The 27,123-nt window shown below is 38.6% G+C and overlaps 1 protein-coding gene across 8 annotated transcripts in view; it reads left to right on the forward strand.

The window, feature by feature from the left end:
* The window catches only part of ABCC13 (multidrug resistance-associated protein 11), a 412,318-nt gene that overhangs the window by 36,477 nt on the left and 348,718 nt on the right, over window positions 1-27,123 (forward strand). For all 8 annotated transcript variants that reach the window (XR_016365178.1, XR_016365179.1, XR_016365177.1 and 5 more), the window contains exons 4-5: window positions 19,116-19,286; window positions 19,454-19,585. Coding sequence is in view for 4 of the 8 variants with exons in the window: in XM_089833423.1 (XP_089689549.1) it covers window positions 19,116-19,286; window positions 19,454-19,585 (303 nt within the window). In the remaining 4 variants the exon portion in view is untranslated. The remainder of the gene's footprint in view (window positions 1-19,115; window positions 19,287-19,453; window positions 19,586-27,123) is intronic.

A 27,123-nucleotide genomic window follows, 5' to 3' on the forward strand; every position in this document is an offset into this window, starting at 1 on the left:
ATCGAAATAAGATAAAGGGGAAAGATGGCATACGTATTGTGCAAGAAAATTTAATTTTGGCACAGCAAACCGAATGTAGAAGGAAGTTCCAGAAGATTACCGATGGACACAGAAGCGCAGAAAAATTGTTGGAGGAGACTCAACAGCGGGTGGAATTGGTGGAGGAAGCAAGGGGAGAGTTTTTGAATTTGTATTCGCCAAGGGAAGAGAGTCCAGACGGAAGAGAATCGACTCACATGGCTCGGAGTGCCGAGGGAGTAAGAACGTGGAGTGAACTCTTCGTTTGGGATACACTTCCAAAAGGGACAACTTCAGAAGATCCTTCTTCACCACCGTTTGCAACTGTTGAGACCACCGGTGTGGGAGAACAGTCTGCCGATGTGAGAGACCAGTTCACCGGTGTGGGAGTACAGTCTGCCAGTGTGGGAGAACAGTCCGCCGGTGTGGGATTGCAGATCGCCGGTGTGGGAGTGCATAGCCACAGTGTGGGAGTGAACAACACCAGTGTTGTAGGACCGAACAACGCCCGTACACAAAATCCAGTAGTGATGGTAGGACCAAAGGAAAAGTTGCCGAAATTCGATTGTGATGGTACGGCTGATCCGATCTGACACTGTAAAACATGCGAAAGGCATAATAGATACAAACGAACGAGTCCTGCAGTTTCCGGCAACCGTACGGGGTGTTGCAATTGATTGTTTCACTGATGCAGATCCCCAGAACTTAACCACTTGGGATAACTTGAAGGATTTTACGGCAGAATTTCAATTACTCCGCGATGACAATGAAATTGTAGCAGAGATATACAATGCAAGATAAGGGAAAAACGAAACAGTCCAAGTCTATGCCAGGAAGTTGAAGGACTTGATCAACAAAATGGAGAATAAGCCAGCTGATGGACTTGATCAGAGCTATAAATCCTGCCATCCTGTGGAGATCATATAGATAGCCAAATAAAGGGAAAAGTGTTTGACAAAATGTATATTAGTCCAGATCAAGAAAATGTAATATTTAGATTACTGGGTACATTAGAGAAGGGGCGTCGTATGCAACAGGAGCAGAATAGGATGCAACAGGAGCAAAATAGGCGAATGGATATGATGTTGCAACTTATGGCTAGAAAGATGGGCATCAACATTGACGATTTGTATGTTGCTCCAGAGCAGAAGGTAGTTGATTCTTCAGATGGGATCGAGACACCACCGAGCTATGCTATTGGTGATAGTCAGGAGTCCACATATGAAGCTTTGTCAGAGGATGGCGATGCAACAATAATGGGATTAGGAGAATGTGAGGATACTGTCATATCAACAGCCACTTCTGTGTCCATTGAACCATCCAACAAGGAGTTTAGCAGTATGCATGCAGTTGTAGATTTGTGCTTTGATGATAGCACACCTATTATTGCTAATGAGGTGAGTGATATAGTGACAGAGTCATATTATACTATTGATCAACAAAGTGTAGATGTTCACTTCTGCAATAGTACTATGTTCAACATGGATGCCACATTGTCTTATGACAATTTGATGTTTGAGGTTGATATTGATCACTCTCTTGAGTGGAATTGGGCTTTGTTTTCACCATCTACAAATATTCAGTTTTGTGTTACAGCAGTTGGGAAGAAAAGATTTCATAGATCTTATATGGAGTTACCTTTTGGTGATATTCTAACTTCTTCACCATCAGCACAAGTATTGGGTGCTAGGTTGCATGACATGTGGTTGGTCCTGATGATGCTGATTTGTAGTTGGTTTAATGTCCACAAGGATGTCGCATACTACTTCAATTGGGATCCGAGTGGAGGTTGGAGTTCATTGTATTGCTGGATTGCTTGAGGACAAGCAATTTCAAGGAGGGCAGATTGTAATGTTCCCACTTTAGCAATTAAATTAATTTCTTATAAAGCCATTAAATAAATTAAAATTAAAAGGTGGCTTTATATTTAATTAATTTAATTAATTATTGTATTACAAAGGAGATGCTTCTAGAGTGTGTATTAATTATTGGAAAGGTGGAAGCCTCTAGAAGCACAATTAATTATTGCAAGAGAGGAGTTTCTAGAGAGTGCATTAATTATTGGAAGGGGGAAGCTTCTAGCACTTGCAATTAATTAATGTTTTAGTTCTTTCTAGAAGGGTGAAGGAATAGGATAAATAGGGGTGAGAGTCTCATTGTTTAGCATGAGATTATTGTATCGGATGATTATGACTTGCATTTGATAAGAGCTTGGATGTGTGAATCACACTCTTTTTTGGCAATAGAGGACGTTCATTCTCTGTTGTAACATTCTAGACGTCATTCCCTTAGGGTTTGGCCTTTGGAATACATCTTTTTGTAATTGATTACAACATTCTCAGCATCAATATAATTTCAGCCTTGGTTCAGCTTTTGGACATTCCTGGGTGTCCATTATAATATATCATGTAATAACAATATATTATAATACTAATGTATTAATCGTAAGTAATAATAATGTATCGATAAATATAATAGGATATTTGAATTAATAATATATTCTATTTATAACATAATTATTAAAATAATTCTTAAGGGACATGATCATTGAGAATATTAAATATTTGATATGAGGGAGAAAAAAGGAGCGGGGGACAATTAGGAAATATATTTCACTTCTTCTGCGATTTGGGATCATTACAGTGGTATTAGAGCATTGACCCTGCCATCTTGTTGGGTATAATTTAAAAAATTAATATTAAATTCTAGATCAAATTTTAGTGAAGCACGAGAGAACATTAAAATAAAATAGGCCTAACTATATATAGCAAGTGCATTTAATCATACGACATTAATATTTATTCTTCTTGGAATTATACAGCCATGTAATACACAAATAACAAAATTTATTTTTGAGAGTTATATAGAATTCGTTAGAAAAATCCCTTAGATGTCGGTTGTGAGTGAAATCTAAAATCTTTTGAGAGTTATTGAAATCCGAAGAAAGATCCATAAGATTTCATTTGTGAGTGTAAGCTGAATTTATGGGAGCTACAAAGATATCCCTAAGATTTCAGATATCTGTCATTCAGATGTGAAGGCAGACTCCAAACTTGATAGTATTTAATTCAATGAATAAAAATAGGAGTTCTTACATTGTGATAATAGAATTGATGATACTCTCATCCTACCAACTTTAGTTTTATGCTTAAAAGGATAGAGCTTAAAGAACGTGAATTCTCAAGATGACAATCCTTCTATAAAAGCTTGTATTGACTTACTATGGATGTTTGAAACATCCATTAGTGACTCGGAGATGGAAATTGAAGAGCTTGAACTCTTACATTATCATAAAGAATTGCAGATTGTGAGTCCTTACTTGAAGAGTTACGAATGGGAAAAATAGTCTGATTTGAGAGGATGACTATGTTTGTTGTAATGTGTAATATTCTGAAGGGGAACTCAGCTTGAACACGATCTTGGCCCAAAAGCAATCTCAACTCGAAGGGAATTTCTGTTCAGAGGCAATCTCGATTTGAAGGGGTTCTTGATTTGAAGGGAATCTTGGTCCGAAGGGGAACTCGGTTTGAAGGGGATTTCTATCTGAAAGGGAACTCGGTGTGAAGGGAATCTCGATCTGAAGGGGAACTTGATCCGAAGGGGATCTAGTTTTGAGGTGGAACTTGATCCGAAGAGAAACTTGATCCGAAGGGAATCTCGGTCCGAAGGGGATCTCGATCCGAAGGGGAACTTGATGCAAAGGGGATATCGACCCAAAGGGATCTCAACTCGAAGGCAGTGACTTCCTGAAGGGGATCTTGATTTGAAGGCAATTGCTGATACCACTGTAATGTTCCTGACTTACTTTGCTCTTGTGTATTTCAATTTTAATGTCAATGAGTTGGCGTGTGCTAGCAATCCAAAGGTCCTTTCGGTAGCAAGAATGTTCGCACAAGTGGCCATTTGGGGGGTGGATGAATGGAGGTATTCAAGATGTTGTATGGTATTTGAGGACAATCAAGTGTGGGCTGAATGATGTTCTAGATAGGTCCGTACGGTACAAGAGGTAGAACCTTACGATTGGGAAGGAAAGACTATATGGTGCAGGAGGTAGAGCCGTATGGTTGGGAAGAAAAGCTGAACAGTGCAAGAGGCAATCGTACTGAATGCAACATGGGTTGTGTGGTAGGCAATGCAAATGATGTACGGTGTAGGCAAAGACTATGGGTGGCATACGGTGGAAGGAAGGTGAGTAGAGTATGAAGGAATGTGTATGGTTTTAAGTAAAACGAATGAAAGCAAAGATTTATAATTACCTTCGGCCTGCCAAATGAGATACTCAATAAAGATTGAATATACACAAACATCAATTTGGAATCAAGTCATTATTATAGTTGCGAATAATGATAGCGCTGTAATAAACTCTAATCCAATTTAAGAATCAAAATACTGGATATGAAATTGTGGGGAATTATATCAAACAATTCTGGGAACACATTTGATACTGCTGAAGCAACCAATCGGGTATCCTTCTATTTCAAGCATTAGATAATGGTCTTATGAACAATTAAAATAGTCACAGTCAATATTAATCAATATTGTTCCCTGTTAAATTAATGATTCCTTCCGTATTATAGGCTTCTTAGTTATGAGCATTTAAACAAACAGTCTATAAGCAATATCCCTACAGGTGACTTTTCACATCACTTCGAATACATATCTGGTTCATATACGCTGGCACTACAGTATTACTTGAATTTGTAATTACACTGTCAATTGTTACATTGGAAGCAAAGAGTTAATCAAGGGAAAATAAGTGCACCTGTTCAGACCAAATCCCTGTGCTAATACCTTGTAGATTTACGGAATTTCCATAAGGTCAAATATGCCCGTAACTGATGTAGTGTTCAGTCTGTAGACCAATGACTGACGTAGTGTCCACTCCAAATTGCTTAATGCTGGTGATTGCTGTAGACGTCCAAATGACTGACTCAGAATATAACCACATTAAGGTCTGCCGATACTACCAACTGCCCGACTGGAGATATATTAGCAATGAGTTAACTCTTATAACCCCTGCGGCTATTAATATATGCCTTCATTCCAACCGACTGTGATCACAATCACATCTTAGAGAATAACCACGGCCTCCCTTGACGTGAACTTTAACCCAGCTATGAAACTTTCAAACATGCATATCATGACCTGCACATGACGCCCAATGACCTGATCCTTGACATCTCAGATTAACCCGAATATAATAACTGAGCCTCAAATATTCACGCTAGTATTCAGTGAAACACACGTTCTCGGTTGGTTATATACTACAATATTCAAACGACCAACCCTCAGTCGGGTTTATCCTGTGTAACGTGTATTAATCAAAATGACCAGACCGTCAAACAACAATGTATATCAATGCACCGACTGGGAGTGTTAAATCCCGTGGTTTGCCTGCTGTTATGAATGTAGAACAGTCCAGTTTGAAAACCAAACTCTTACACCCCGAATTCTGCCCTTCTCGTTAATATTGACCACTTGATATTAAACTCTAGTAAAACTCCTTGCAGTCGTGGGTTCCTTAAGATATATCTTCAAATCGTTGAAGGACTACGAACTGTAGATGATTGCAATTCAAATGCCTGCTATAAAATTTACTGTATTTAACAAACAATGGCACAGAATACTGAACTTACTGCATTCATAAAACTGGTCTTCTTGACCTTGCCGACTTCTGCCCAAATATTATGGCAATATTGAAATGGAGAAGCTGGGGTAACGTCCAACTTCTTGGAAAATCTCCAGACTTAGAGAGTTTTCGTCCTCCCAGTCATAATCCAATCACATTTAAGCAACTAGAACTCAATGCATTCAGCTTTCATAAATTTCCTGTCTGTTAATCCCAATACAAGCACGTGCATATATAGCCTCAGAATGAGGGAAAGTACAAAGTACAAAGAATGTGGGATTAATTGACATTTTCGTCCTGTAGTCACTTAAAGCTATTATAAAGTAAATAACTTTAGAAAACATTAAAGTGACTTAGCTCTGCTTCATTTAATAAAGTTCTGAAATAAATTAAATTAAATTCCTCATCGTGACTGGAAAGCATCCTGTGGAAAAATTGATATTAATCTATCCGGATGTGGAGATAGATTAATTCTGTCACCCGGAACTAACATCGAGAAGGGGACATGACAAGCGCTCCGATTTGCCAGATCTGAGCCAAGTATTACAGACAGAATAGGGTGAGGGTTGAATCCCACCAAAACTGGAAAGCCAAGTGGGGAAGATCATCCACTTTCGAAATGGCAAATAATACAAAATTCCAACAGGAATTGCAGTACAAAGATAATAGTCCAAATTACATGACAACTACTACCTATATGCCATGCTTAAATACCCTTCGGAGGAACTCCTCAGGGTTTACAAAGATAGTCGATGGCAACACCTGTGGAAACAATTAAAATAAAAATGGGTCCGAGATATACTAAATCAATCGGAACCACAAATACAAGAATTATTAACTGGGGCCCCATATTAATTATTAAAGTAACTAATTGAGGGTCCTTTTATTATATTATTTAAATTCTAGGACCAATTAATTAATTAATTAAATTAAATTATTACATTAAAATTTCGGCACATGACATAATGGCAGAGCTGATGCAGACGAACAATCTATTTGTTGCTAAGATCATGGACAAAATGATAGCGGATGGATATCTTCCTAGGCATTGGAGCCATTTTTCTTGCAGTATCTATTATGTCGCAATGCTTTGTACAAATTATTGAACCAACGATGATTATTTGAGAGGTTTATGTTGATCTGGGCATTAGAGAAATGATAGAAGAGCCTACATGTGAGATTGGCCAATTAAGAAGACAGTTCTTGGATTCTCTGACAAAAATAAAAATGCAATCATACTCCTCTCAAAGCGGGGAAGACTAAATCACATCCAAAAATAATAATGGTTAAGTTGCCATCGATTTAGAAGATTATCTACCAAATAGATACATGGGATTTCTCATACCATCTTCCTTTATTAAGGATTTGAGAGCCACCATCGAGAAAGCATATGCAACGATAATAAGGCTACGGAAGCTTACGCAGTGGTAAAACATCCAAAGGAATTTTGAAATATCCTCTTCCAGATATTTTCCCAAAAACCCTTAATATTAAAGTGCAGACTTAAAACCGAACAGTAAACCAATATCCAATTTAAATTCCAGAATTTAAATCGATTTTATAACCAGCAATGTGCATACAAGAAATCCTAGAAAAACTTGTTTATTCCTCCAAAAATCAGGAAGTACATAATAACTCAGGAATTAACACAAATAACCCAAAATGCGCTATTGTATTATACAACAGCAATACAATACCGTGCAACAACTCAAGTAATTCCAATCTTATAAACAAAAATGACAGTTAGATTGGAAATGTAAATGAACTTGTAAGAAGGCTAGATTTGCGTCCAACCTTCAAATGCTTCAAGGGTTTGCATCCTAAAAGAAGTAACCAGCAACTGTTTCCAGCTCCGAGATTAATATTTGCTTTGAATATTATAATCTTCATATCCTCACGTGTGGAGCTTGTTGCCCCTTTATAACTTTTTCCAAAGTGATGCACGTTCTTTTAAGCAATGTGGGATAAAACACCTTTTTCGCCCTTTAGTCACTTAAGTGAACATAGTAACTTTTGAAAATAAAATGACAAGTTAAATGATTTTAATAGTCACTTAGTCAGGAAACCATATAATCATCAGGCATTAAAATAGCTGAGCAAATGAACTTAGATAATCACATGCAATAGCTCGTTGGAAAGCTCTCGGCGAGACGCTTCCAAATCAACATTGAGGTATCAGAAATATTGCACTTTGTTTACTTACTAAAAATAGTAAGTATCTGGACAACTTGCCAAACAGCTCTGATGGGTTTGAAATTGGAAATGCCTAGGCCAAACCTCGAACTGAACCTTGCAAAGAACCTTTTCACCCTTGAAACTTAGGCGAAGCGAGCCAGCACATAGAATTATAATGTTCCAAAAAAAGGGAACATTACAAAGCCTCCCCTCTCAAAGATTGCTTGCCCTCAAGCAATCCGTTCATACCTATAGAAACCAAATGCTAGGATCCCATACTCGCCTTGAGAAAGAGATTCTACTCAGTCGATGTAACTCGACATGCATCATCCCAAATCCCGAATGGCTAAGCAGTACAATAGGAATCGATGTGCCAAATAATTGAATGCCAGGATCCCAAATCTCACCATAAAGGTACACCAACTGCCATGTTCTATTGCTTTGTGTGCCAAAACCCTCAGTCAGCATAAGGGCCTCACTCCATGAGTGACTCTGCGAGTCTCGACTGTCAAGTGAAGATGGGAGCTCAACAATATACCAATATCTACCCCAAGATGATAACAACCAAACTCTCCTCCTAGCTCCCCGATGAAAAGTAATACCTAGGGGTACTCCACCTGGATCCCAAGTGAGGACTCATGCACTGTTTGAGATACCACTGACCAATTCCTGAAATATCTGTACCATTGTATCCTTGTACCACTCCTGTAATCTCTGTTCTGATGTCAATGATAGATCCAGCCAGTTCGACTCCATTGCCATATCACTGTGGTGAAAGAGTAGTCCTAATCTCTGGAACTCTGATATGTTAGAAAGCTGAAACACACAGATCATAATCATGTGTCTGTGTTGCAACTCAACATAATCAGCCAGATGTAATATACTATTAACACTTGGATTCCCGACTTCCCAAACAATTGGATCCTGGGTGAATGAAAGAGTGGTTGGTGAATCATGACCATCATGAGTGCTAACACTGCCTTTAATACCCTGCTGAATAAAAAACGTAGACACCACATGTGGAATGTAGGGTAATATGTGATCTCTCCACTCACTTGCAAATAACTCGTAGACCCTGAAAGGCCAAATAGAATCAATGGATATATTACCAACATACACAGGCAAATCACAGATAGGGGAAATATACCAACAAGAAAAATCACCTATCAACAAGTAGGCCGTGGCCATCTCATAAGAGCTAGGTGATAAAACTCTGGGCAAGCTGAAGATTCCCTCAGAGTATGCTAAGGATAAAGCTGAGCTTCCTATTCTACCATAAGTACTCTTGCTTATGTCAAAGTCTTTAGAAAAGGATGGTTCACCATTAGCTGAAAAATCTGAATTATTCTCACTTGTTGTATCACTGATCATGTCCTCCTATAAAAATGTACAGCTGCTGTCATAAAAATCAGAATTTTTAGTCTTATCAACTTGCTGATCCCTAAAATTTTTCTCATCATAGATAGTCTCAGATAGAAAATTCGTGATTGAATCACATTGCTTGCCTTCACATTTACCCACTTTATGAATTCTTTCAATGATTTGCATGATTTCTTGTGCCCTTGAACCACTGTCATCTTCTTCATAAGTGGCTGCCCCACTTGTTTGATTTTCAGCTTTGTGGATGAAATAATGTGTTAGGCTCGTCTACCTCACTCTCCTTGTCCCTTCCAAATTTTATTGTTAGATCTCTGTCCATTAATAGTTGCAAGTACTCATATTCTATCATTTTCATAGTTTCAAAAATAGTATGTAAAAGAGGACTTGTGATATCGCAAACATTCCCATACCTCTCTTCTATCACAATCTTCCATATGAGATCCTCAATCAAATTGGAAGAATCATCCAACCTCGTCAATACTTGGACAATCTTGTCTTCTTTGACCAAAAGCATATCCAATAAGTCAAGGAGTGATAATGGTTTTTGACCATCTCCTTCAAACACAAATGGGCTGTTCTCCATAGAGTTTTCTGATTTTTCATCACCTGGGGAAACAACATTTTCAGATATATCCTCTAACTCGGTGTGTGCTAGATCATCTATCCTGTCAACATTGCGGTCCATTTTCTCCTCCACAAAACTTGACATAATTTTCAGCCTGGTATCATCATAAAATTCATCCAAGTTAATTTTCATGTCACCAAATAAGATGTTGGAGTTGCCAACGCTGGCAGTTTGGTCAACTCTACTACATGGGCCATTAACCTTCTTATCAGAAGGACTAGTGTAAACAGCTCAATAAGATACTTCTATCTCCCAAGTACCTATTAGTATACTTGTGCCATTATTAGTACTACTGTCAGGTTGATTGATATATTCCCTATGCAATTCTCTATAACTTTCCCCTGCAAGGAGACCTCGGGCCAAATCATAGTATTTGTTTCTTATCATGTCCATCTTGTTTTGCAGCTCTAGCTGAAAGTCAACATAGCTCGTGAAAGGTAATTCTTTCTGAATCTGTGGAGGAAATTTGTGGTACTCATCATATATGCTCATTATTTCAGTCCTCATATTGAACTGGAAATTGTGGACAAATTGCTCTTGAGACCTCATTCAAATCTCAGTTTAAATTGTCTCTGTTAATCCAAACAAAATATATGCATGTCTTTAAATATTGGAAAGATGTAGATTATCCTTTCATCCCTCACACCCATACAATGCTATTGCTGGTATTCCTGGAACTGTATTTTTTGCAGTATGTGATAGCACAGTAATAACCTGGGACTTAAATTTAGACCAAGTGCTGAATGTGAGGCTGTATGAGATTGATCTCCTTTGCATTATTCTCACACTCATCCATCAACTGTGAAATTGCTGCAGCCTGGCGTTCAAGAAACTGTAAATTCTTATTACACACTTCTGCTAGCCTCTGCTACTCTCTATGTAATGCATTGTTTTCTGCCAATATCCTACTTATATGCATCTTCATCCCCAGGAGGAGGTGCTTGCACTGTTTCTGTCTTAATTTCTAGATTACTTGTGCACGCTAATTTACTCCTTCCATTGCTCGCGTCAATGGCAGCAGACCTTTATGTTGGGATTATGACTGGTTATTATTTCATGTGGCTTCCTCAATTTCATTTGCAACAACTGGAAGCTGGGCGGCTTGAGACATCTAAGATCCTCACTATTGCCTGGATTTCAACATGCTTCCCTACCAATGGAATGATTTGCTACTGCTATAAATAATCGACTGGAAAATGCTTGATAATATAACTCCACCACATGCCAATAATACTTAATTGATTCTTGTCCTATGACTGAATGGTATGGCTTGTGTAGTATATATCTGGTTTGATCTGCTATTTGGAAACAATTTTGAGATCTGTAGTTTCAGTTTCTGCTGAGGATTGTCTTTTCCTTCGCCAATTATCAATCACCGATTATATTTATCCTTGGCTGATATTACACATCTGCAAATCAATTACTAATAATTGAAGGTTGTCCCAAATCAGTTAGATTTGAAGCAAACCTTGCAGTTGCCGTGTGGAGTCTCTATCCGACTCTTTGGAAGCTTCCCGTAGACACAGTATATGCAAGACTGTGGAGAGCTTGTTGTATAACAGTTGAGGCTATATTTCTAAGTCTCCTGTTTTCTTCATGAGCTTGTTTTCGTTGATCACTATATGTAATGAATTTGTGAAGTCCCTTCCCACGAAGAGATATTCCACATAATCTATTTAATAGTAAGTGATGGTGGTTCTCTTCAATCCAATGCCCAAGTGCTTCATAAGTAGTCTCTCAGCCATGGTAACATCCTGAATATTTTGCCCAACATATTCAAAGCGTTCAAAGCAAAACCAAGGATGCTCAAACTTGTATTTTGATGGATGTAAGAAACAGAGCTCCAAAGCTTTTACGAATTCCTTCGACTCGATTATTTGAATGCGTTAATGATAGTCTGTATATCTGTCACCACAACATATAGTTCTAACTTCGGCCAACTCCCGACCCGATATAACCCTTGCTAGAAATTGTGACCACCCAGTTGTTGTTCCCGCGTGCAAATGTAGTCCTGTTTACAGCCTGAATACTGCCCTCAACCACTGTATGCTCAACGTGAATCCCTTCGAGCCTAGTCACAAACACCCCACGGAACTCTTGGCTGCTTCCATAATACTATTTGCGCATTGCCAGTAAGGGGAAAACTGGCAGATAATCCACGCGCCTCTTTTGAGGAAGTTTATTTCCTTCCTCGTGCCCATGATATACTGGGAAAAACTTGACTTTCAACCTATAGGTTCCAACAAACCCATAACGCGATCACCTTGCTGTGATGGTTTGGATAATGTGCGACACCAATACCCGCCAAGTCATAACCTGCACATGTTTTGAACTGCCGAGTCTCACTTTGGAATGAAACACGTTGACCCCATTGAACCTTGCCTTCACCAATATTGGCGACGTCCTGGCTGGGAAATGAATAAAGATGACCTGTGTTTGAAATGCCCTTGTTTATGACGTCCAATAATCCAGTCCACTCAAGTCGAGTTACTTTCCATACATGATAACAAGAAAATGTTTATGCCAGTCTATGACTCCCTCTACGCAGAATGCTTAATACCCGTGACTTCTAGCAATGTAAATGCCGCTCACAAGTTTTTGGATACACACGTGGCTTCCACAGTCACATACGTGACTTCCAATCAGCTCCCAGCCTTAGTGTAGTCCTGGTCTATATAATCAATGTGTCCGACTAAGGCACAAAAGAAGCTCAAAGACGTTACCAAGTTCAAGTATCACCAATACGGCCCTGTAAATGAAATTAGTGACAATCCCCACTAATGCCGAGCGAGGCAAATGCTACAAAATCTACGCCAACCAATAATTTCTCTTGCACGCATTTACTTCTTCAAAGTAAAACACTAAAACTCGACTCAAGTGCATTTAGATTATGAAGAAATCAACCAGCTTAGAATTTCTTACTTTCCATTTTGTCATCAATATATTTCTCACATAGAAGTACTCTTTCGAACATCCAAATAAAATACAATTTTTTAGATGAAATCTTTGATAAAAGCTCTTGATAAACAATTTCTAGCAACCTCATAGGCTGGCAGGATGCACAGCTCTAATACCACTGAAGTATCCCCTTCCGGATATTTTCCCAAATACCTATAATATTAAAGTGCAGACTTAAAACCGAACAATAAACCAATATCCAATTCAAATTCTAGAATTTAAATCGATTTTATAATCAGCAATGTGCATACGAGAAATCCCAGAAAAACTTGTTTATTCCTCCAAAAATTAGGAAGTACATAATAACTCAGGAATTAACACAAATAACCCAAAATGCGCTACTGTATTATACAATAGCAATACAATAACGTGCAACAACTCAAGTAATTCCAATCTTATAAATAGAAATGACAGTCAGATTGGAAATGTAAATGAACCTGTAAGAAGGCTAGGTTTGCATCCAACCTTAAAACGCTTCTTCAAGGGCTTGCGTCCTAGAAGAAGTAACTGGCAACTGTTTCCAGCTTCGAGATTAATATTTGCTTTGAATATTATAATCTTCATATCCTCACGTGTGTAGCTTGTTGTCCCTTTATAACTTTTCCCGAAGTGATGCACACTCTTTTAAGCAATGTGGGATAAAGCACCTTTTTCGTCCTTTAGTCACTTAAGTGAACATAGTAACTTTTTAAAATAAAATGACAAGTTAAATGACTTTAATAGTCACTTAGTCAGGAAACCATATAATCATCAGGCATTAAAATAGCTGACCAAATGAACTCAGATAATCACATGCAATAGCTCCTTGGAAAGCTCTCGGTGAGACACTTCCAAACCAACACTGATGTACCGAAAATACTGCGCTCTGTTTTTAGTAAGTATCTGGACAACCTACCAAACTGCTCTGATGGGTCTGAAACTGGAAATGCTTAGGCCAAACCTTGAATTGAACCCTGCAAAGAACCTTTTTGCCCCTGAAACCTAGGCAAAGTGAGCTAGCACACAGAATTATAATGTCCCAGAAAAAGGGGACATTACAAATTCGAGGCTTATAAAACATGAATAAAGGTTGAATATTTCAAACCCTTGACGAGATTTGAGGTCTTTGGTAGGCCAAAGTCATTATGTAATGATTTAAACTTATACAAAAATATAAGTGTAAACTTAAATATCAGTGCAAAGTGCAATACCTAAAATATTCAACCTATCACCTCAATCAGCATTTGGATCTAACCGTCACAAAGTAATAAGACAATAAAATCTGACATTACTACACCAAACAGGTGCGTTTTCCAAATTAAAATCTTTTGAAATAAAAAAAGGTATGAGGTACTTAGTAGCACAACTGATTTCGGTGGGATTAACATATTCTTTATTACGACAATTGTGCATACTGCCCACATCAATACAAAGGGGAATATGTTACCTCACATCTAATTTATATGACGTGAATAAAAGATTCATAAGTGTTATTATAAGGGGTATAGAAGGATAAGAAATAAACTAGATGGAATTATGTCTAAGATCTGGTATTGGTTTTGCAGAGTGTACAAAATAAAGAATATAATGGCTTTTCGACTTCATTGGACAGTACAGTAGACTTAAAATTAAGATAAGATCAAATTAGTTGGAGGTCTCAAGTGGTTCCAATATAAAAATTGGACAGGAAGGTTATAAGTTGCAATCTTGATGAACAAATTTGGAATTATAAAGAAAGTTAATAAAGGTCTCAAAAGGGGACATTATTCAAAATTATTTTGCGTTTAAATTCATGATGGATAGGGAGCATGCACGGGGGGGGGGGGGGGGGGAGTAAATCGGTCGTGTTGAGGTAACATAATTGAAATATGGATAAAGATTTGAGGGAGCCCCAAGATGAGCGTGTCCAAACTTGAGCAACAATAAATCTACCATGCACAATAGAAGTAAACATGTACCTAGTGGGTAGGGAGTGTGCATAGGGGAGGTGTAAATCAGTCGTGTTAAGGCAACATATTCCCAATATGGATAAAGATTTGAGGGAACCCCAAGCTGAGCGTGTCTAAACTCGAGCAACAGTAAATCTACCTTTCACTAGCGAATTAGACACCCTATTATATTACTAGCTAAAAGAAAGTTGTTAAATGTGAATCTTCAATAATTTTTCATTTCTAGATAGGGGAAAGGAGCGCAACTTTTATGGTCAACGTTGGGAAAATATTTCTTTAGCCTTTGTTTATTTTAAATTGTGAAAAGTAATATAACAAGTTTTTATCATATATACTCTTTGTCTACATCTTGTCTTCATGCATCAATGTGTTTACTTCGTGTCTTCTTTGTCTTTATGCATTTGTGTGTCTACCTCATGTTTGCATTGTGACTTCATGCATTACTGTGTCTATTTTGTGTCTTCATTCATATACTCTTGCATAGGCCGTGATAAGCTAACATGTGTATTTTGCAAGTGTTTAGCACATATGCAGGAAAGAGAAAGAATCCGAGCTTTGGATCTATTCCGATCACATTAATTGCTTGAGGACAAGTAAATTTGAGAGGGGTGGACTTGTCATGCCCCCAAATAGATCAAAAAATAAATGGAACAAAATACTTATAATAATTATATTAATAAAAATATATATAGATAATATAATAATTATTACATACTAAATTATTGAAGTAAATAACTCATTTATAAATTATATGGGTTCATTATGAATAAATATGATTTAGTAAACATTAAGAATAAATAATAATATATTATTGTGATAATAAATAATAATAAATTTAGTAAGGTCAAAATATATCATGTAATAACAATATATTATTATACTAATGTATTAATCATAAGTAATAATAATATATTGATAAATATAATAGAACATTGAATTAATAATATATTCTATTTATAACATAATTATTAAAATAATTCCTAAGGGACATGACCATTGAGAATATTAAATATTTAATATGAGGGAGAAACAAGGAGAGGAGGACAATTAGGAAATATATTTCATTCCTTCGGCAAAAGGCCAAAGATCTGATTTGGGATCATTACATTACACTCTGAAGGCCTGGAATGAGATAATGTCTCTAGTAGGAATTATAAAGATGGATACATCCTAAAGGGATATCGATAGAGGCCTAGAATGAGATAAAGCCTTACCTAAGGATTAAATAGAGATGGATAGTCCTAAAGGGATATCTATAGAGGCCTAGGATTGGATAATGTCTCTCCTAAGAATTAAATAGAGATGGATAGTCCTAAACTGATATCCATAGAGGGCTGGGATGAGATAAAGTCTATCCTAAGGATTATAGAGATGGATACATCCTAAAAGGATATCCATAGAGGCCCAAGATGAGATAAAGTCTCTACTAAGGATTATAAAGAAAGATAGTCCTAGAAGGATATCCTTAGATGCCTAAGACGAGATAAAGTTTCTCCTATGGATTATAAGGACGGATAGCCCAAAAGGGATATCCATAGAGATCTGGGATGAGACAAAGTCTCTCCTAAGAATTATAAAGATGGATAGTCCTAAAGGGATATCCATAGAGGTTTGGGATGACATAAAGTCTCTCCTAAGGATTGTAGAGATGGATATGACTAAAAGAATATCCATAAAAGCCTAAAAAGGGAATAAAGCCTCTCCCAAGGATTATGGATGTGTCCAAAAAAGGTATCTTAATGGCTGGGAGAAGATAAAGTCTCTCCCAAAGATTATAGTGATTACTCATCAAAGACTCGTCGTAAGACAAGGCAATGCATGACCAAGAAAATATATGCAGACAACATTTAGTCAAGAGTTTTTATAGATACCCACACAAGGCATAACCATTCTTATAATCCTTAGGAGAGACTTTATCTCTTCCTAGGCCTTATGGATACCCACATAAGGCGTATCCACCCTCACATATGCAAATGTCTTCAGAGATATGTAATTTCTGCCTTGATTCCATGGAAGGGTTGAGAATGTTTTGAGAGTGAATAATAATTACAAATTAATATTTGTATCAATAAATTTTTGTGGTTGCTTTGTTTCATTACAAACTCTCATTACTTGTTCTAGTATTCGAGTCTTTACTTGTTAGCCTCGATCAGAAGTCTTACTTGTTGGCTCCTTACCTAAACTCTTATTTGATAATTGATGATTTCCCAAACTAATTTTTAATTAATAGTTAGTGTAATTAAATGTTCACTAATTACACTTGAACTTTATTACAATAATGCATACATAATTAGTTTTGCATTCGCGACACTAAGGAGTTTGCACATGGTGTAGGAGAAATTAAACTGTAGTTGGGGATAGTTGTGTTATCACACCACTTTATCTTCTTTCTTCACCTTTAGTGCACTTACCATACTTCACTATACAATGGAGGATGATCCACCTTTGGTGGACATGTGGTTCCACCTTTTGTGGGCGAGAAGTTATCTCTTGCTTATATAACATGGTCTCTTATTGCCTTGCGAATATAAATAGACACATCTCTCTTGCTTATCATGGTCTCTAGTTGCCTTGCCTAGATAAATAGGCACATCTTCATTGCCATCCACAGTTTAGCTAACACCGATTAATGCACTTGATATAAGGAGTAATGTGATGTGTTGTGGGCAGACAACACTACCTCCAAGAGGACCATAGACACCTCTGTGGAACTTGTGTACAGAAAATAAGATATCAAGGAAGATGAACATTAGAAGGTCATGTTCCTGTTCTTGGTTGTGTTTGGAAATGATGGATGACAAAGTTGCCATTGCAGAGGAATATTTTTGGACATGCGCATCTAGCTTCTGATTTAGTAATTGAAATTTCAGATCTCGATGGTTTGTCAAATTCAAACTTCGATGATTTGTCAAATTAAGAAACAAATGACGAAGTTTAGAAAAAAATACAAGCGTCATTTGTGCAAGCTTTACAGCCAATATTGATTGTGACCTTTGGAAATCAGATCTAGGTAATGATGGCTTTTCTTAACCAATTCCAGCCCTTGTTGAGAAATAATGTCTTATGTGAGTTTATGATGGAGTATGTTGAATTGGCATATGAAGGAGATTAAGTAAAATATGAAGTGATAATCATACACGAAGATCTACTGCAATGGTAGGATTTTACTATCTATATTCAAAAGGAACTCCAGTATTTCCAATCATAGTTCAAAATATTGCAGGTATATCTGAGATATGTATAGTTGTCACAACATTTTCTGCATCCTGTTAAACTGTGTAAATTTATACCAGAAAACACATCGCAGTTAAGTTGGAATTTATCACCCAGAAAATAGGTTGATATTGGTGATATTTTGGTTACTTATTGTGGAATCAGGCATATGTATCGCCTGTGGGCCTTTTATTGACAGTGATGACCCACAAATGGGAAAAACACTTTTTATTTATTGCAAAAACAGATTTGAAGATGAGAGAAAGGACAAAGAGGAGAAAGAAGCTTCCATCAGGATTGGAAAAACAGATTTAAGTTCCCAATATTTTCCCGAGAAGTTTCCGACTTATTTCTGATATTTCCCGATATTGTATTTTTTGCCTTCGGCGATAAGTTGCCGATAATGATACTTTGAACTATGTTTTTAATAGAGGCTGAATTTTGATGAGATGCAATGATGTCTTGAATTGCAAAATATTGTAAAGTTTTAGATATGATAGTCGGTAGACTATTCAAGCACAAACGAAGACAAGTTCTTACTGGCTAAAACAAAGACCATAATTTTAAGTGTTAAGAAATATTTGAAGGAGTAATAGGGACAAACATTGACTACTTGCTAAATTGAAGACCAATAAATCTGCATCTTTAGAAACAAATAGACGAGTTAACACCATATGCTATCATGAAATAAACAACTAAATTGCGAACAATATTTACAACATAGAGAGAGGAATGTCACCAATACTAAGCTTGACTAACTATAATCTTCTGTCAATTTAATTCTTGAAATCACAAACACACAATCACAGTTACATTAACTGAAATTTCTGCAAAGCCACTATCATTCATTCATTTTCACGAAAACAAGATCACTTGAACTCAAGTTTGAATCATAGATTTTGCAGCGTAAGTTTGACCTCAACCATCAAGTTTCTATTCGTCCTAAATTATAAAGGTGTCACTAGAATATGAAATTCTAGCTTCACTTCCAAGGTGACAATAGATGTTATATTAGTAGACGTGTGGATAATAATGTTTTTGGGTGATCAAATGTACTTGTTCTTTTATCGCAGACATGTCCTTGTGTTTTGAAAAATACAATTAATAATTTTTTTTCTTTGCCAATGTAATATTTGCCTTTTTTTTCTATGGGATGTTTCTTTTGTAAGTTGACATTTCACATCTTCAGGTTCACCAAAGATCAGTTAACACTTACAAAATCAAATGGTTAAGTGTTATACCTGGTATTGCAATCACCCTTTCAATTGTTGATATTTCTGTGCATTTCATTATCCTTCTTCAAGGAGGATACGTCAATTACCATGAATGGCTTTTTCAAAGTTCACAAGCTGTAACATGGGTAAGTTAGAGTTCAAATCTAAAATTGATGTTTTTGTTATATTTTGATGTGTTGACTAAAATTTATTTTCTTGCTAGTTCAAGATACAACACCTTTTATTTATGTTTCTAAATTTTATACATAGGGACTCTGCTTAGCTTAGTAATGCATTAAATTTTGTTTTACAGGTGGCAGCTCTGTTTGTAATAATATATGATAGCTGGTACATTCTGACACAGAATTGGGCTCTATGTATTTGGTTGTTTGTAAAGCCACTACTATACTTCCCCAGGCTTCGAACCCATTGCTCATTATCAGAGGTAAATGTCTCTTCTGCTATTTCATAAATTCTTTGTTACCTTTTCCCAAACTCTACTCGACCACCAATAGTTAGGAAAAAACAATAACTTAAGGTCCATCCTTAGTGAGAGATATGTAAACGAACATATTTATCCTTATAGAGCGTTCAGTTTGAGATTTATATCTCATATCATGGTTGTGTTTTTGGTAAGTGCAAGGAATTTTCAGAGAGTGAATTCTGTGTTATATTGCAAAAGATAAATAATGTATTGAGGATTTCTTTACACACCTATTCACGTTTTCCCAGATTTGTGGAAAACATTATTCTATTTTGTCCTGGAAGAGTGCTTAGACTTATGTTTATGAGTATTTTTTTTAATAATTCTTTTGTCCAGCTCCAATTTTCATTTTCCCTTCACAACTTATATTTCCTTTTGGATAAAATCTTATGCAATGCTTCACATCATTTATTCATAGTAATGTTTTTCTAGTGGATCTTTTAACAAACAAATAAAGTACCATAGAGGACTTGTAACGTTCCATTTTCCTTTGACAACTGATCGACAACAACATTAAAATCACCCTTTTGAAAAGATGGTTGAGGCCAAATTACTATTCTATTTTTAAAATTATTTCTCTTTATTTCTTCTTTAGCTTATTAGGAACAACAATAGGCTATGGGTCTTGGATTATGTCCACTCATAAGAAGGGGACATTGCATGGAACCCTAGGGTAACAAGTACGATATGTTCAGGATTATATATGCATGCTTAAAACGGTTTTATAGGTTCATAGACAATATTATAATCACAACAACAAAGAGCCCCAAATCGTAGAATTGGATTTATTGCCTTTGTTACCTCTACTCCTTTTCAATGGTTAAGACTACGACAATGTTTATACTCTATATGTAATGTTCCCGAACGGTTTTGGTAATGTTCCTGAAAGTTTTGGAAATTTCAGAGATGCTCTATGTTGCGCGGCCTTAGTTGCCCGTGCTTCGCAACCACTGCCTGTGCTATGCGGCCATAGTTCTTGAAAGTTTCAAAAATTTCCCGAATGGTTTGGGAGATGCTGTTGTGTTGCGTAGTCACAGCCCGTGCTGTGCGGCTATTGCCCATGCTATGTGACCACTGCACATGTTGCGTGGCCACAGCTCGGCTCAATTGCTCGTGTTGTGTGGCCTCAGTTGCCCATGCTGTATCGTCATGTCCCCAATTTCTGCCCTTAGTGACAACATTTCTAGCAGGGTTGATCTATTATTTGGTTCCCATAGGCTAACAGAGCGTAGAGGGAACCAACCCAGGGGCTTTGAGAGTCATGCATGAGCTTCCCAAGTAGTTTGGAGCAGTAGACAATAGTTTCCTACAATTTAGGAGGGATTCCTAATTTGTAGGGATTGACTAGGAGTGGTCTAGGAAGCATTTGGAGACCTCGGCAAATGTTTTGGAAACTTAGAGTGCATCTCCTATTTTTTAGGAGGCATTCCTATTTTTTAGGAGGAACTCCCAGTTCAGTGACAGTTCTCTCAGAGGTGCACACAGTAGGGGAGAGTCATTGGGACTCAATTTTGGTTGATTGGGGCTGTCATCTACTTTTTAGGAGCATCCCTAGATTTTAGGGATGGACTGCCAGTTGACCCATCTTATTCGGCATCAGTCACAGACAGGTGACAATGTCAGATTCATGTTTGATTGGTCATTTTGGGCCTTTTGGGACCATTTGAGAAATATTTTAATATATTTAAATATTTCCTAAGTTGGTGATTAAATAAATTAAATAAGGTTAAGTTTTAGCCATTTTGGAGTAATAAGGGGTTTTTTGGCCTCATCTGGATGCGCATCTTATGGTGTGATAGCTGGTTGGAAAGGTCTCAAAATTCTCTAAATCTTTCTCTTTGGTCTTAGGGCATTTTAGTGAATGGAATTCTATCTATGAGGAAAAAAGGTCATTTTCTAGTAACATGACCACTTTAAAATAAGAAATTATAACATTTTCACTACACAACACCACTTGGAGACATTTAGGGTTCGATTTGCAATTGAGGGGGTTATAAGGAGATGGAAGCTTCATTCTAAGATCATCTTTTGCATATTGAAAAACTTGTTTTTGTGAATTGGCTTTGAGAGAGCAATTCTTCATTTGGGACGCAAACCCCAGGTTTTGGATTGGTTGGGATGTAGCTCTCAGCAGTTATTGGCATTGGATTCTTTAGACAGTGTGCGTTGTTATCAGGGATAGAGTATGCCATTCTTTATTGTGGTTCAGGTTGCAGATTTATGGTTTCAGCATTGTAGATTGATTCTTTCAGCTGGGATGTGATTCCTTGTAGTCTTAGGGCCACCATTTGCAGCATTTTGGCATCATTGTTGGATGTAAGCTCCTTGGAACTGCATTGGATTTATTATTTGGCTTTATAAATTAGAAATCTGCCAGGTACGATTTATAGCAATTCTGATTTGGCTCTATGCTCTTATTTATTTTCAGTCTCCTCTCATGTTTATTGTTCATTATTCATTACTATTATGAAAACTATCGAAAAACGCCAAAAAAAAAAAAAAAACAAAACCTTCTGCAACTTCTGTCTATTCTCAAAGACCATCAAAGAAATCACAGGAAGATATAGTTTATTAATTTAAAAACTACAGCAGATCAGCAAGGGCATCCATCAGGGATCTTTCATGTGTGGCCTTAGTTGCCTGTGCTGTGTGGCCACAACTCGTGTTGCGCCGTGCTGCGCGGCCACAACCCGTGTTGCGCGAAGTCTAGGGGAGGGTTTATGATAGTCCAAGGGAGGCCGTACGGTAGGAGGGAAGAAACCGGTTGATGGTGTATGGATAGAGGGAAGAATGCCCAATCTTGCAACCATAAACTTATAGATCCGAATTCGTTTGATAAAGCGAAACAAGAATGGAGATTGAACATGAATAATCCTTTAATTAATATTTGCCAAAAGATGGCACTCTGATTTGCTAGATCCAAGCAAAGTATTATATACAATGGAATAGGGTGAGGGTTGAATCTCATTGAAACCAGACAAGCCAAGTAGGGAAGATCTTTCACTTCTAAAATGGTGAATAACAGAGAATCCCAACTGGAATTCACAGTACAAAGAAAATACTCTGAATTGATGAAGTCATGATTATCAAATTCTCTTATGTTGAATGAATAAGGTATTTCATAAGCATTTTGTGTTTTTCCCTTGCATTTTATTGTCCCATCTATTATATGCAAGTTTTGTATTACATCTTGTGTGACATTCACCCTCCTCCTATGCGGTATCTATTGACCGTACGACCCTCTTCAACCCAACTGTACGGCCTCCTTGTACGGCTTTCCACACCCATTGTATCCACCGTACAACCACATAACTTCTACCGTATGGACACATAGTCCACCGCACGACTATCTTGCCTGCACCATATGGCCACCTTGTTGCCACCATACGGCTTGCAATCTTACACTGTACGACCTCCAGCATCGTCTGTACTCCCCTCCATAACCCACATTACCATACGGCCCCAGTTTTAGTGTATCCGTACTTCATTGTTACACACACAACAGTGACTAGGAATCTTATACTTGTTTGTCACATCCCATAGAGGTTAGGAACATTACAGTGGTATCAGAGTTGGTGATCTTGCCAACTTGTGGACAGTGAATGAGAGTTTATAGCCGAAAGAGGACACATTTCGTTTATTGAATGGCTGCCGAATCAGAATGGATAGTTGCCGAACTCGTGGCACTATTGAAGGAACTTGCCAGGAATCAGGCCCAAATCACTGATACTCAACAACTCATGGAAGAAACTCTCAAGAAGTTGGCGGACAATAAAATATCCGAAGAACGAAATGGTCATAATGCGGACTCAATGTCGGTTAAATCAAACCCTTATCTAGCACGCTCTCAACCTTCCATGGCGACTTTTCCTCCACGGACGGAGGCACAACATGGAGGGAAACAACCAACGTTTGAAGAGATGCAAGAACTGAAAGAAGACTGGAAGAATGCAAATCTTGAGGAAGATATATCGTACAAAGATTATGTGGATCTGAGAATGAGATATTTGGGAGGCAGAGACAGAGGATATTTTAACGATGACCTCAGAAGAAAGTTGAGTAAAGTAAATCTATCTCCATTTGATGGATCCGGTTCCATATCTGGGCAAGTGTGGGTAATGAAGGCTGATACTTCCTGCTGAATCCTATGCTAGAAGAAGGAATCAAATTTGCGGCGCTGCACTTGGAGGGAGTTGCACATAAATGGTGGCATCACGATACCATCACATTAGGGTATGATCAAATAAATACGTATGTGGAATTCACAGAGAGATTGATAGAGCAATTTGATGGTAAAGATCCGGAACTCAATTTCAAAGATTTGGCACAACTAAGACAAATTGGATCGGTCAAACAGTTCATTGTGGAATTTTAGAAACTCTCTGTTTTGGGCACGAACATTTCCGAGAGAAGACGGGTAGTGCTCTTCATGGACGGATTGACAGATCCTCTGGAAGGTTGGGTAAAGGGGTTCAATCCTACCACCCTGTCGGAGGCAATCAACAAAGCGCAGAGTATGGCCTCGTCATCGGTGTCATCCTCTCGAAGTTACATTCTAAACCGCATAGATTAATTGATTGATGCACACAGACAATGAATAAGAACAACAACCGCAGTACTCCTTTATTCGCATATGCCAACAGGTTATATACAGAGCATAAGATAAGATAGGATGATTTACAATGATCCTAGATGGGGTATAAATACTTCCTGCCGAACCTTCCCGAAGGTGGTCCGTCGGCTACATAACAATACTAATCTACCCGTTGGCTACAAAATACAAAATCTCCAACGGCGTAACCCTCCGTGGATGTCTTTCCCTACAGTGATTACTGCTCGTTAACCGACTGTTCTCCCTCTCCGCGGGTGCCCTTTTTTTCCATGGCGCGGTGAGAAGTTTATATCCATGGGTGCCACCCCAATATGCCTTTGGACAAAGAATAGGAAGATCAGGTTTGGTGCAGGCGTCGGCAAAATACGACCTCTCGAGCTTCAAATTTGAGCCAATTCAAGAATCTGTAGTCTCCCACGAGATAGCAGCTATTATCAGCCGGACTACATCTATCGGGCATGCACACATAGGGATTCTTCATTCGTCATTTTCATTTTGCTGGCTATAGATAAAAGTTCATGAGCTAATGCCAAGTCGGGGGTACAAGCATATAATGTTCACTATGAGGCAGCATTGCGTGAAGGGCAACATTTGTGGATGACAAGTTGAGTAATTCCCTCTTCCGCTGACGTGATTGGGTGGATTGTCTCCTGTAGCTAGTTGGTTCAGCTGTGCAGATTTCTTCTAGAGTGTCTTATTTTTCTGCAGGGAATGTGTGATTGTTCTTTGTGATTGGTTGCGGCATGTTCTTTTGCCTTTTCCGTGGGGTGGGATTCCTTTTGTAACGGTAGGCAGAGCCCTCTATTAAGGCACGGAAGAAGCCGTTATTGCATGGAATCGGTACGCAAACGGAAGCAATGGAAGAGTCAGCTAAAGGCAAGTATGGAGAAGAATGCAAGGGTTTTGGCATCTGGAATCCGAGTGGCAGGGCCATTGGTTTCCAGCTGCAAGAAATAGAAACTCAAGGAGGAACGAACTCATCTCACCGTCCACTTTGAGGGTCTTAATGGCAGCGAATTCCGGAAGTGGTGGCAGGAAACTCCAGTTGCCGACTTGGTTAAGCAAATTTTGATACGTGCATAGGTGCATTGGGCCATCCAACTTCCAGTTTTTTCTATCCGATTATTTGAATCAGTTTTGCAGACCATGATAGAAGCATATAATCGGCACAACCAGAACGAGCACATTTTTGTACAAAAAGTATCGGATGTCAGTTTCTTTTAAGCCTAGGGATTTCACGAGGGTTTTTGGCATTCCTGGTCCTGGAGGTAAAAAGGTGGAAGTCAAGAATCACAAGCTTTCTCATGAACGAAAGGAACACTAGATTCGGTTAGTGGGCCACAATCTTACACCCGACGAGATGGAGTCAGTGATCAAGGGGTCTAAATGCAAAGGGCTTTGGCGGGATCTTATTCGGTAAGGCCACTGGAGGTGCATTATGGACGTTATCACGAGGAAGCTGACAGGGGCAACTCGGGCTTTAGATATAGCGTTGCCATAAATAGTATTCATGAATGGCATGGTGTATGATTGGGCTACAGTTCTTGCTGACAAGATGGAGGAGTTCATGACACTCCAGCAGCGCACATTCTTTATGCCGCATTATGCAATTGGCTTGTTTCTGGAGACAGCGGTTAATCAGATACCCATGGATGATTTTGAGGCACCACCTCAAGGAAAGTTGGCACAGGGAGAGCCTCCGATATTTTATTGGAGACATCTGGACATGGGTGGGACAATAGTGGGACAGAAGAAGGTATTTCGAGGATTATAGGCGGCTCATAGGGACACTGATAGCTGACGGGAGGATACTTCGGAGAGCAGTGGGGTGGAGTATGAGGAAGAGAGTACTTATGCGGAGGTTGGTAGCGAACCAACAGATAGTGAACCCACATTTTTCACCCCGCCGCAGTTGTCAACTTTGGCGCACTTGTCCGCTCCCACGTCACACATTCCTCCTTTTGGTCAGCATCATGCACTGGTCGTGATGACCCTGCTAGCGGTAGCAGATGTCCCCCAGGCAGTGGCAGAGGGTGTCCCACCAACGACAGCTATTGTTACATCGATGACCACTCCAGGTGTTACTTTCTCCACGACTGTGGCAGATGTTCTAGTTGCACCAGTAGAGCTAGTCTTGTAGAGGGTAGAGTTGCCAGCACTGGAGCTTGAGCCCTAGGTTCGCTTGGATGTGATTGATTGTGATGCAGTCGTCACCGTCTCGTCTTCTTTGTTAGCAGCTGTCGAGCCAGTACAGATAGTCAAGTCAGCCCAACCTGCACAGCAGGAGGAGGCCATGGAGCCCGCATTGTTAGAGCAGCTGGAGTTGATGGATAGAGCCAATGCTTTCTTGAGACAGCAGTTCCGACTCATCCTTGTCGAGGTTGGTCCGTCCGTTCAGTCCCCCAGGCATCTAGGAGTATCAGCTACAGTACCAGAGCCTCAGGAGGTGGGGGTGCCACAGGTTGAGGTTGCGCCGAGAGCAGAGGAGGCCGCACTGGATGTGGGCATGGTTCCCGCAAATGAGGAAGAGAATAGTGATGCGGAATGGATGATGGAGGGTTTTGCAAAGGAGGATTATGGGTCGGATGAGGACAAATGTAGAGACTATCTCAGGACTATGAAGGCTGTGATTCAAAAGGGACACAATATGGCATTGCAGGCTATGACTCGTTGGAGAGAGTGGCATTTGGTTCGAGCTTACATCAGGGGGATTTGTCTGCAGTGATTCCGTTCATGTTTTGAGGAGAGGGGTTGGCCAGCGGTTGAGACACCGGAGATGTTGGCAGATTGGGCCACCGAGCCAGAGTTGGGGCCGCGTAACACTCCCCTGGAGAAGCTGGCACATGAGATTGTAGGACTATATAAGGAGGTTTATTATGCTCCCAGG

This window comes from Cupressus sempervirens, chromosome 5 (assembly GCF_028749045.1).
Source record: "Cupressus sempervirens isolate cs-2001-9-10 chromosome 5, ASM2874904v1, whole genome shotgun sequence".
NCBI lineage: Eukaryota > Viridiplantae > Streptophyta > Pinopsida > Cupressales > Cupressaceae > Cupressus > Cupressus sempervirens.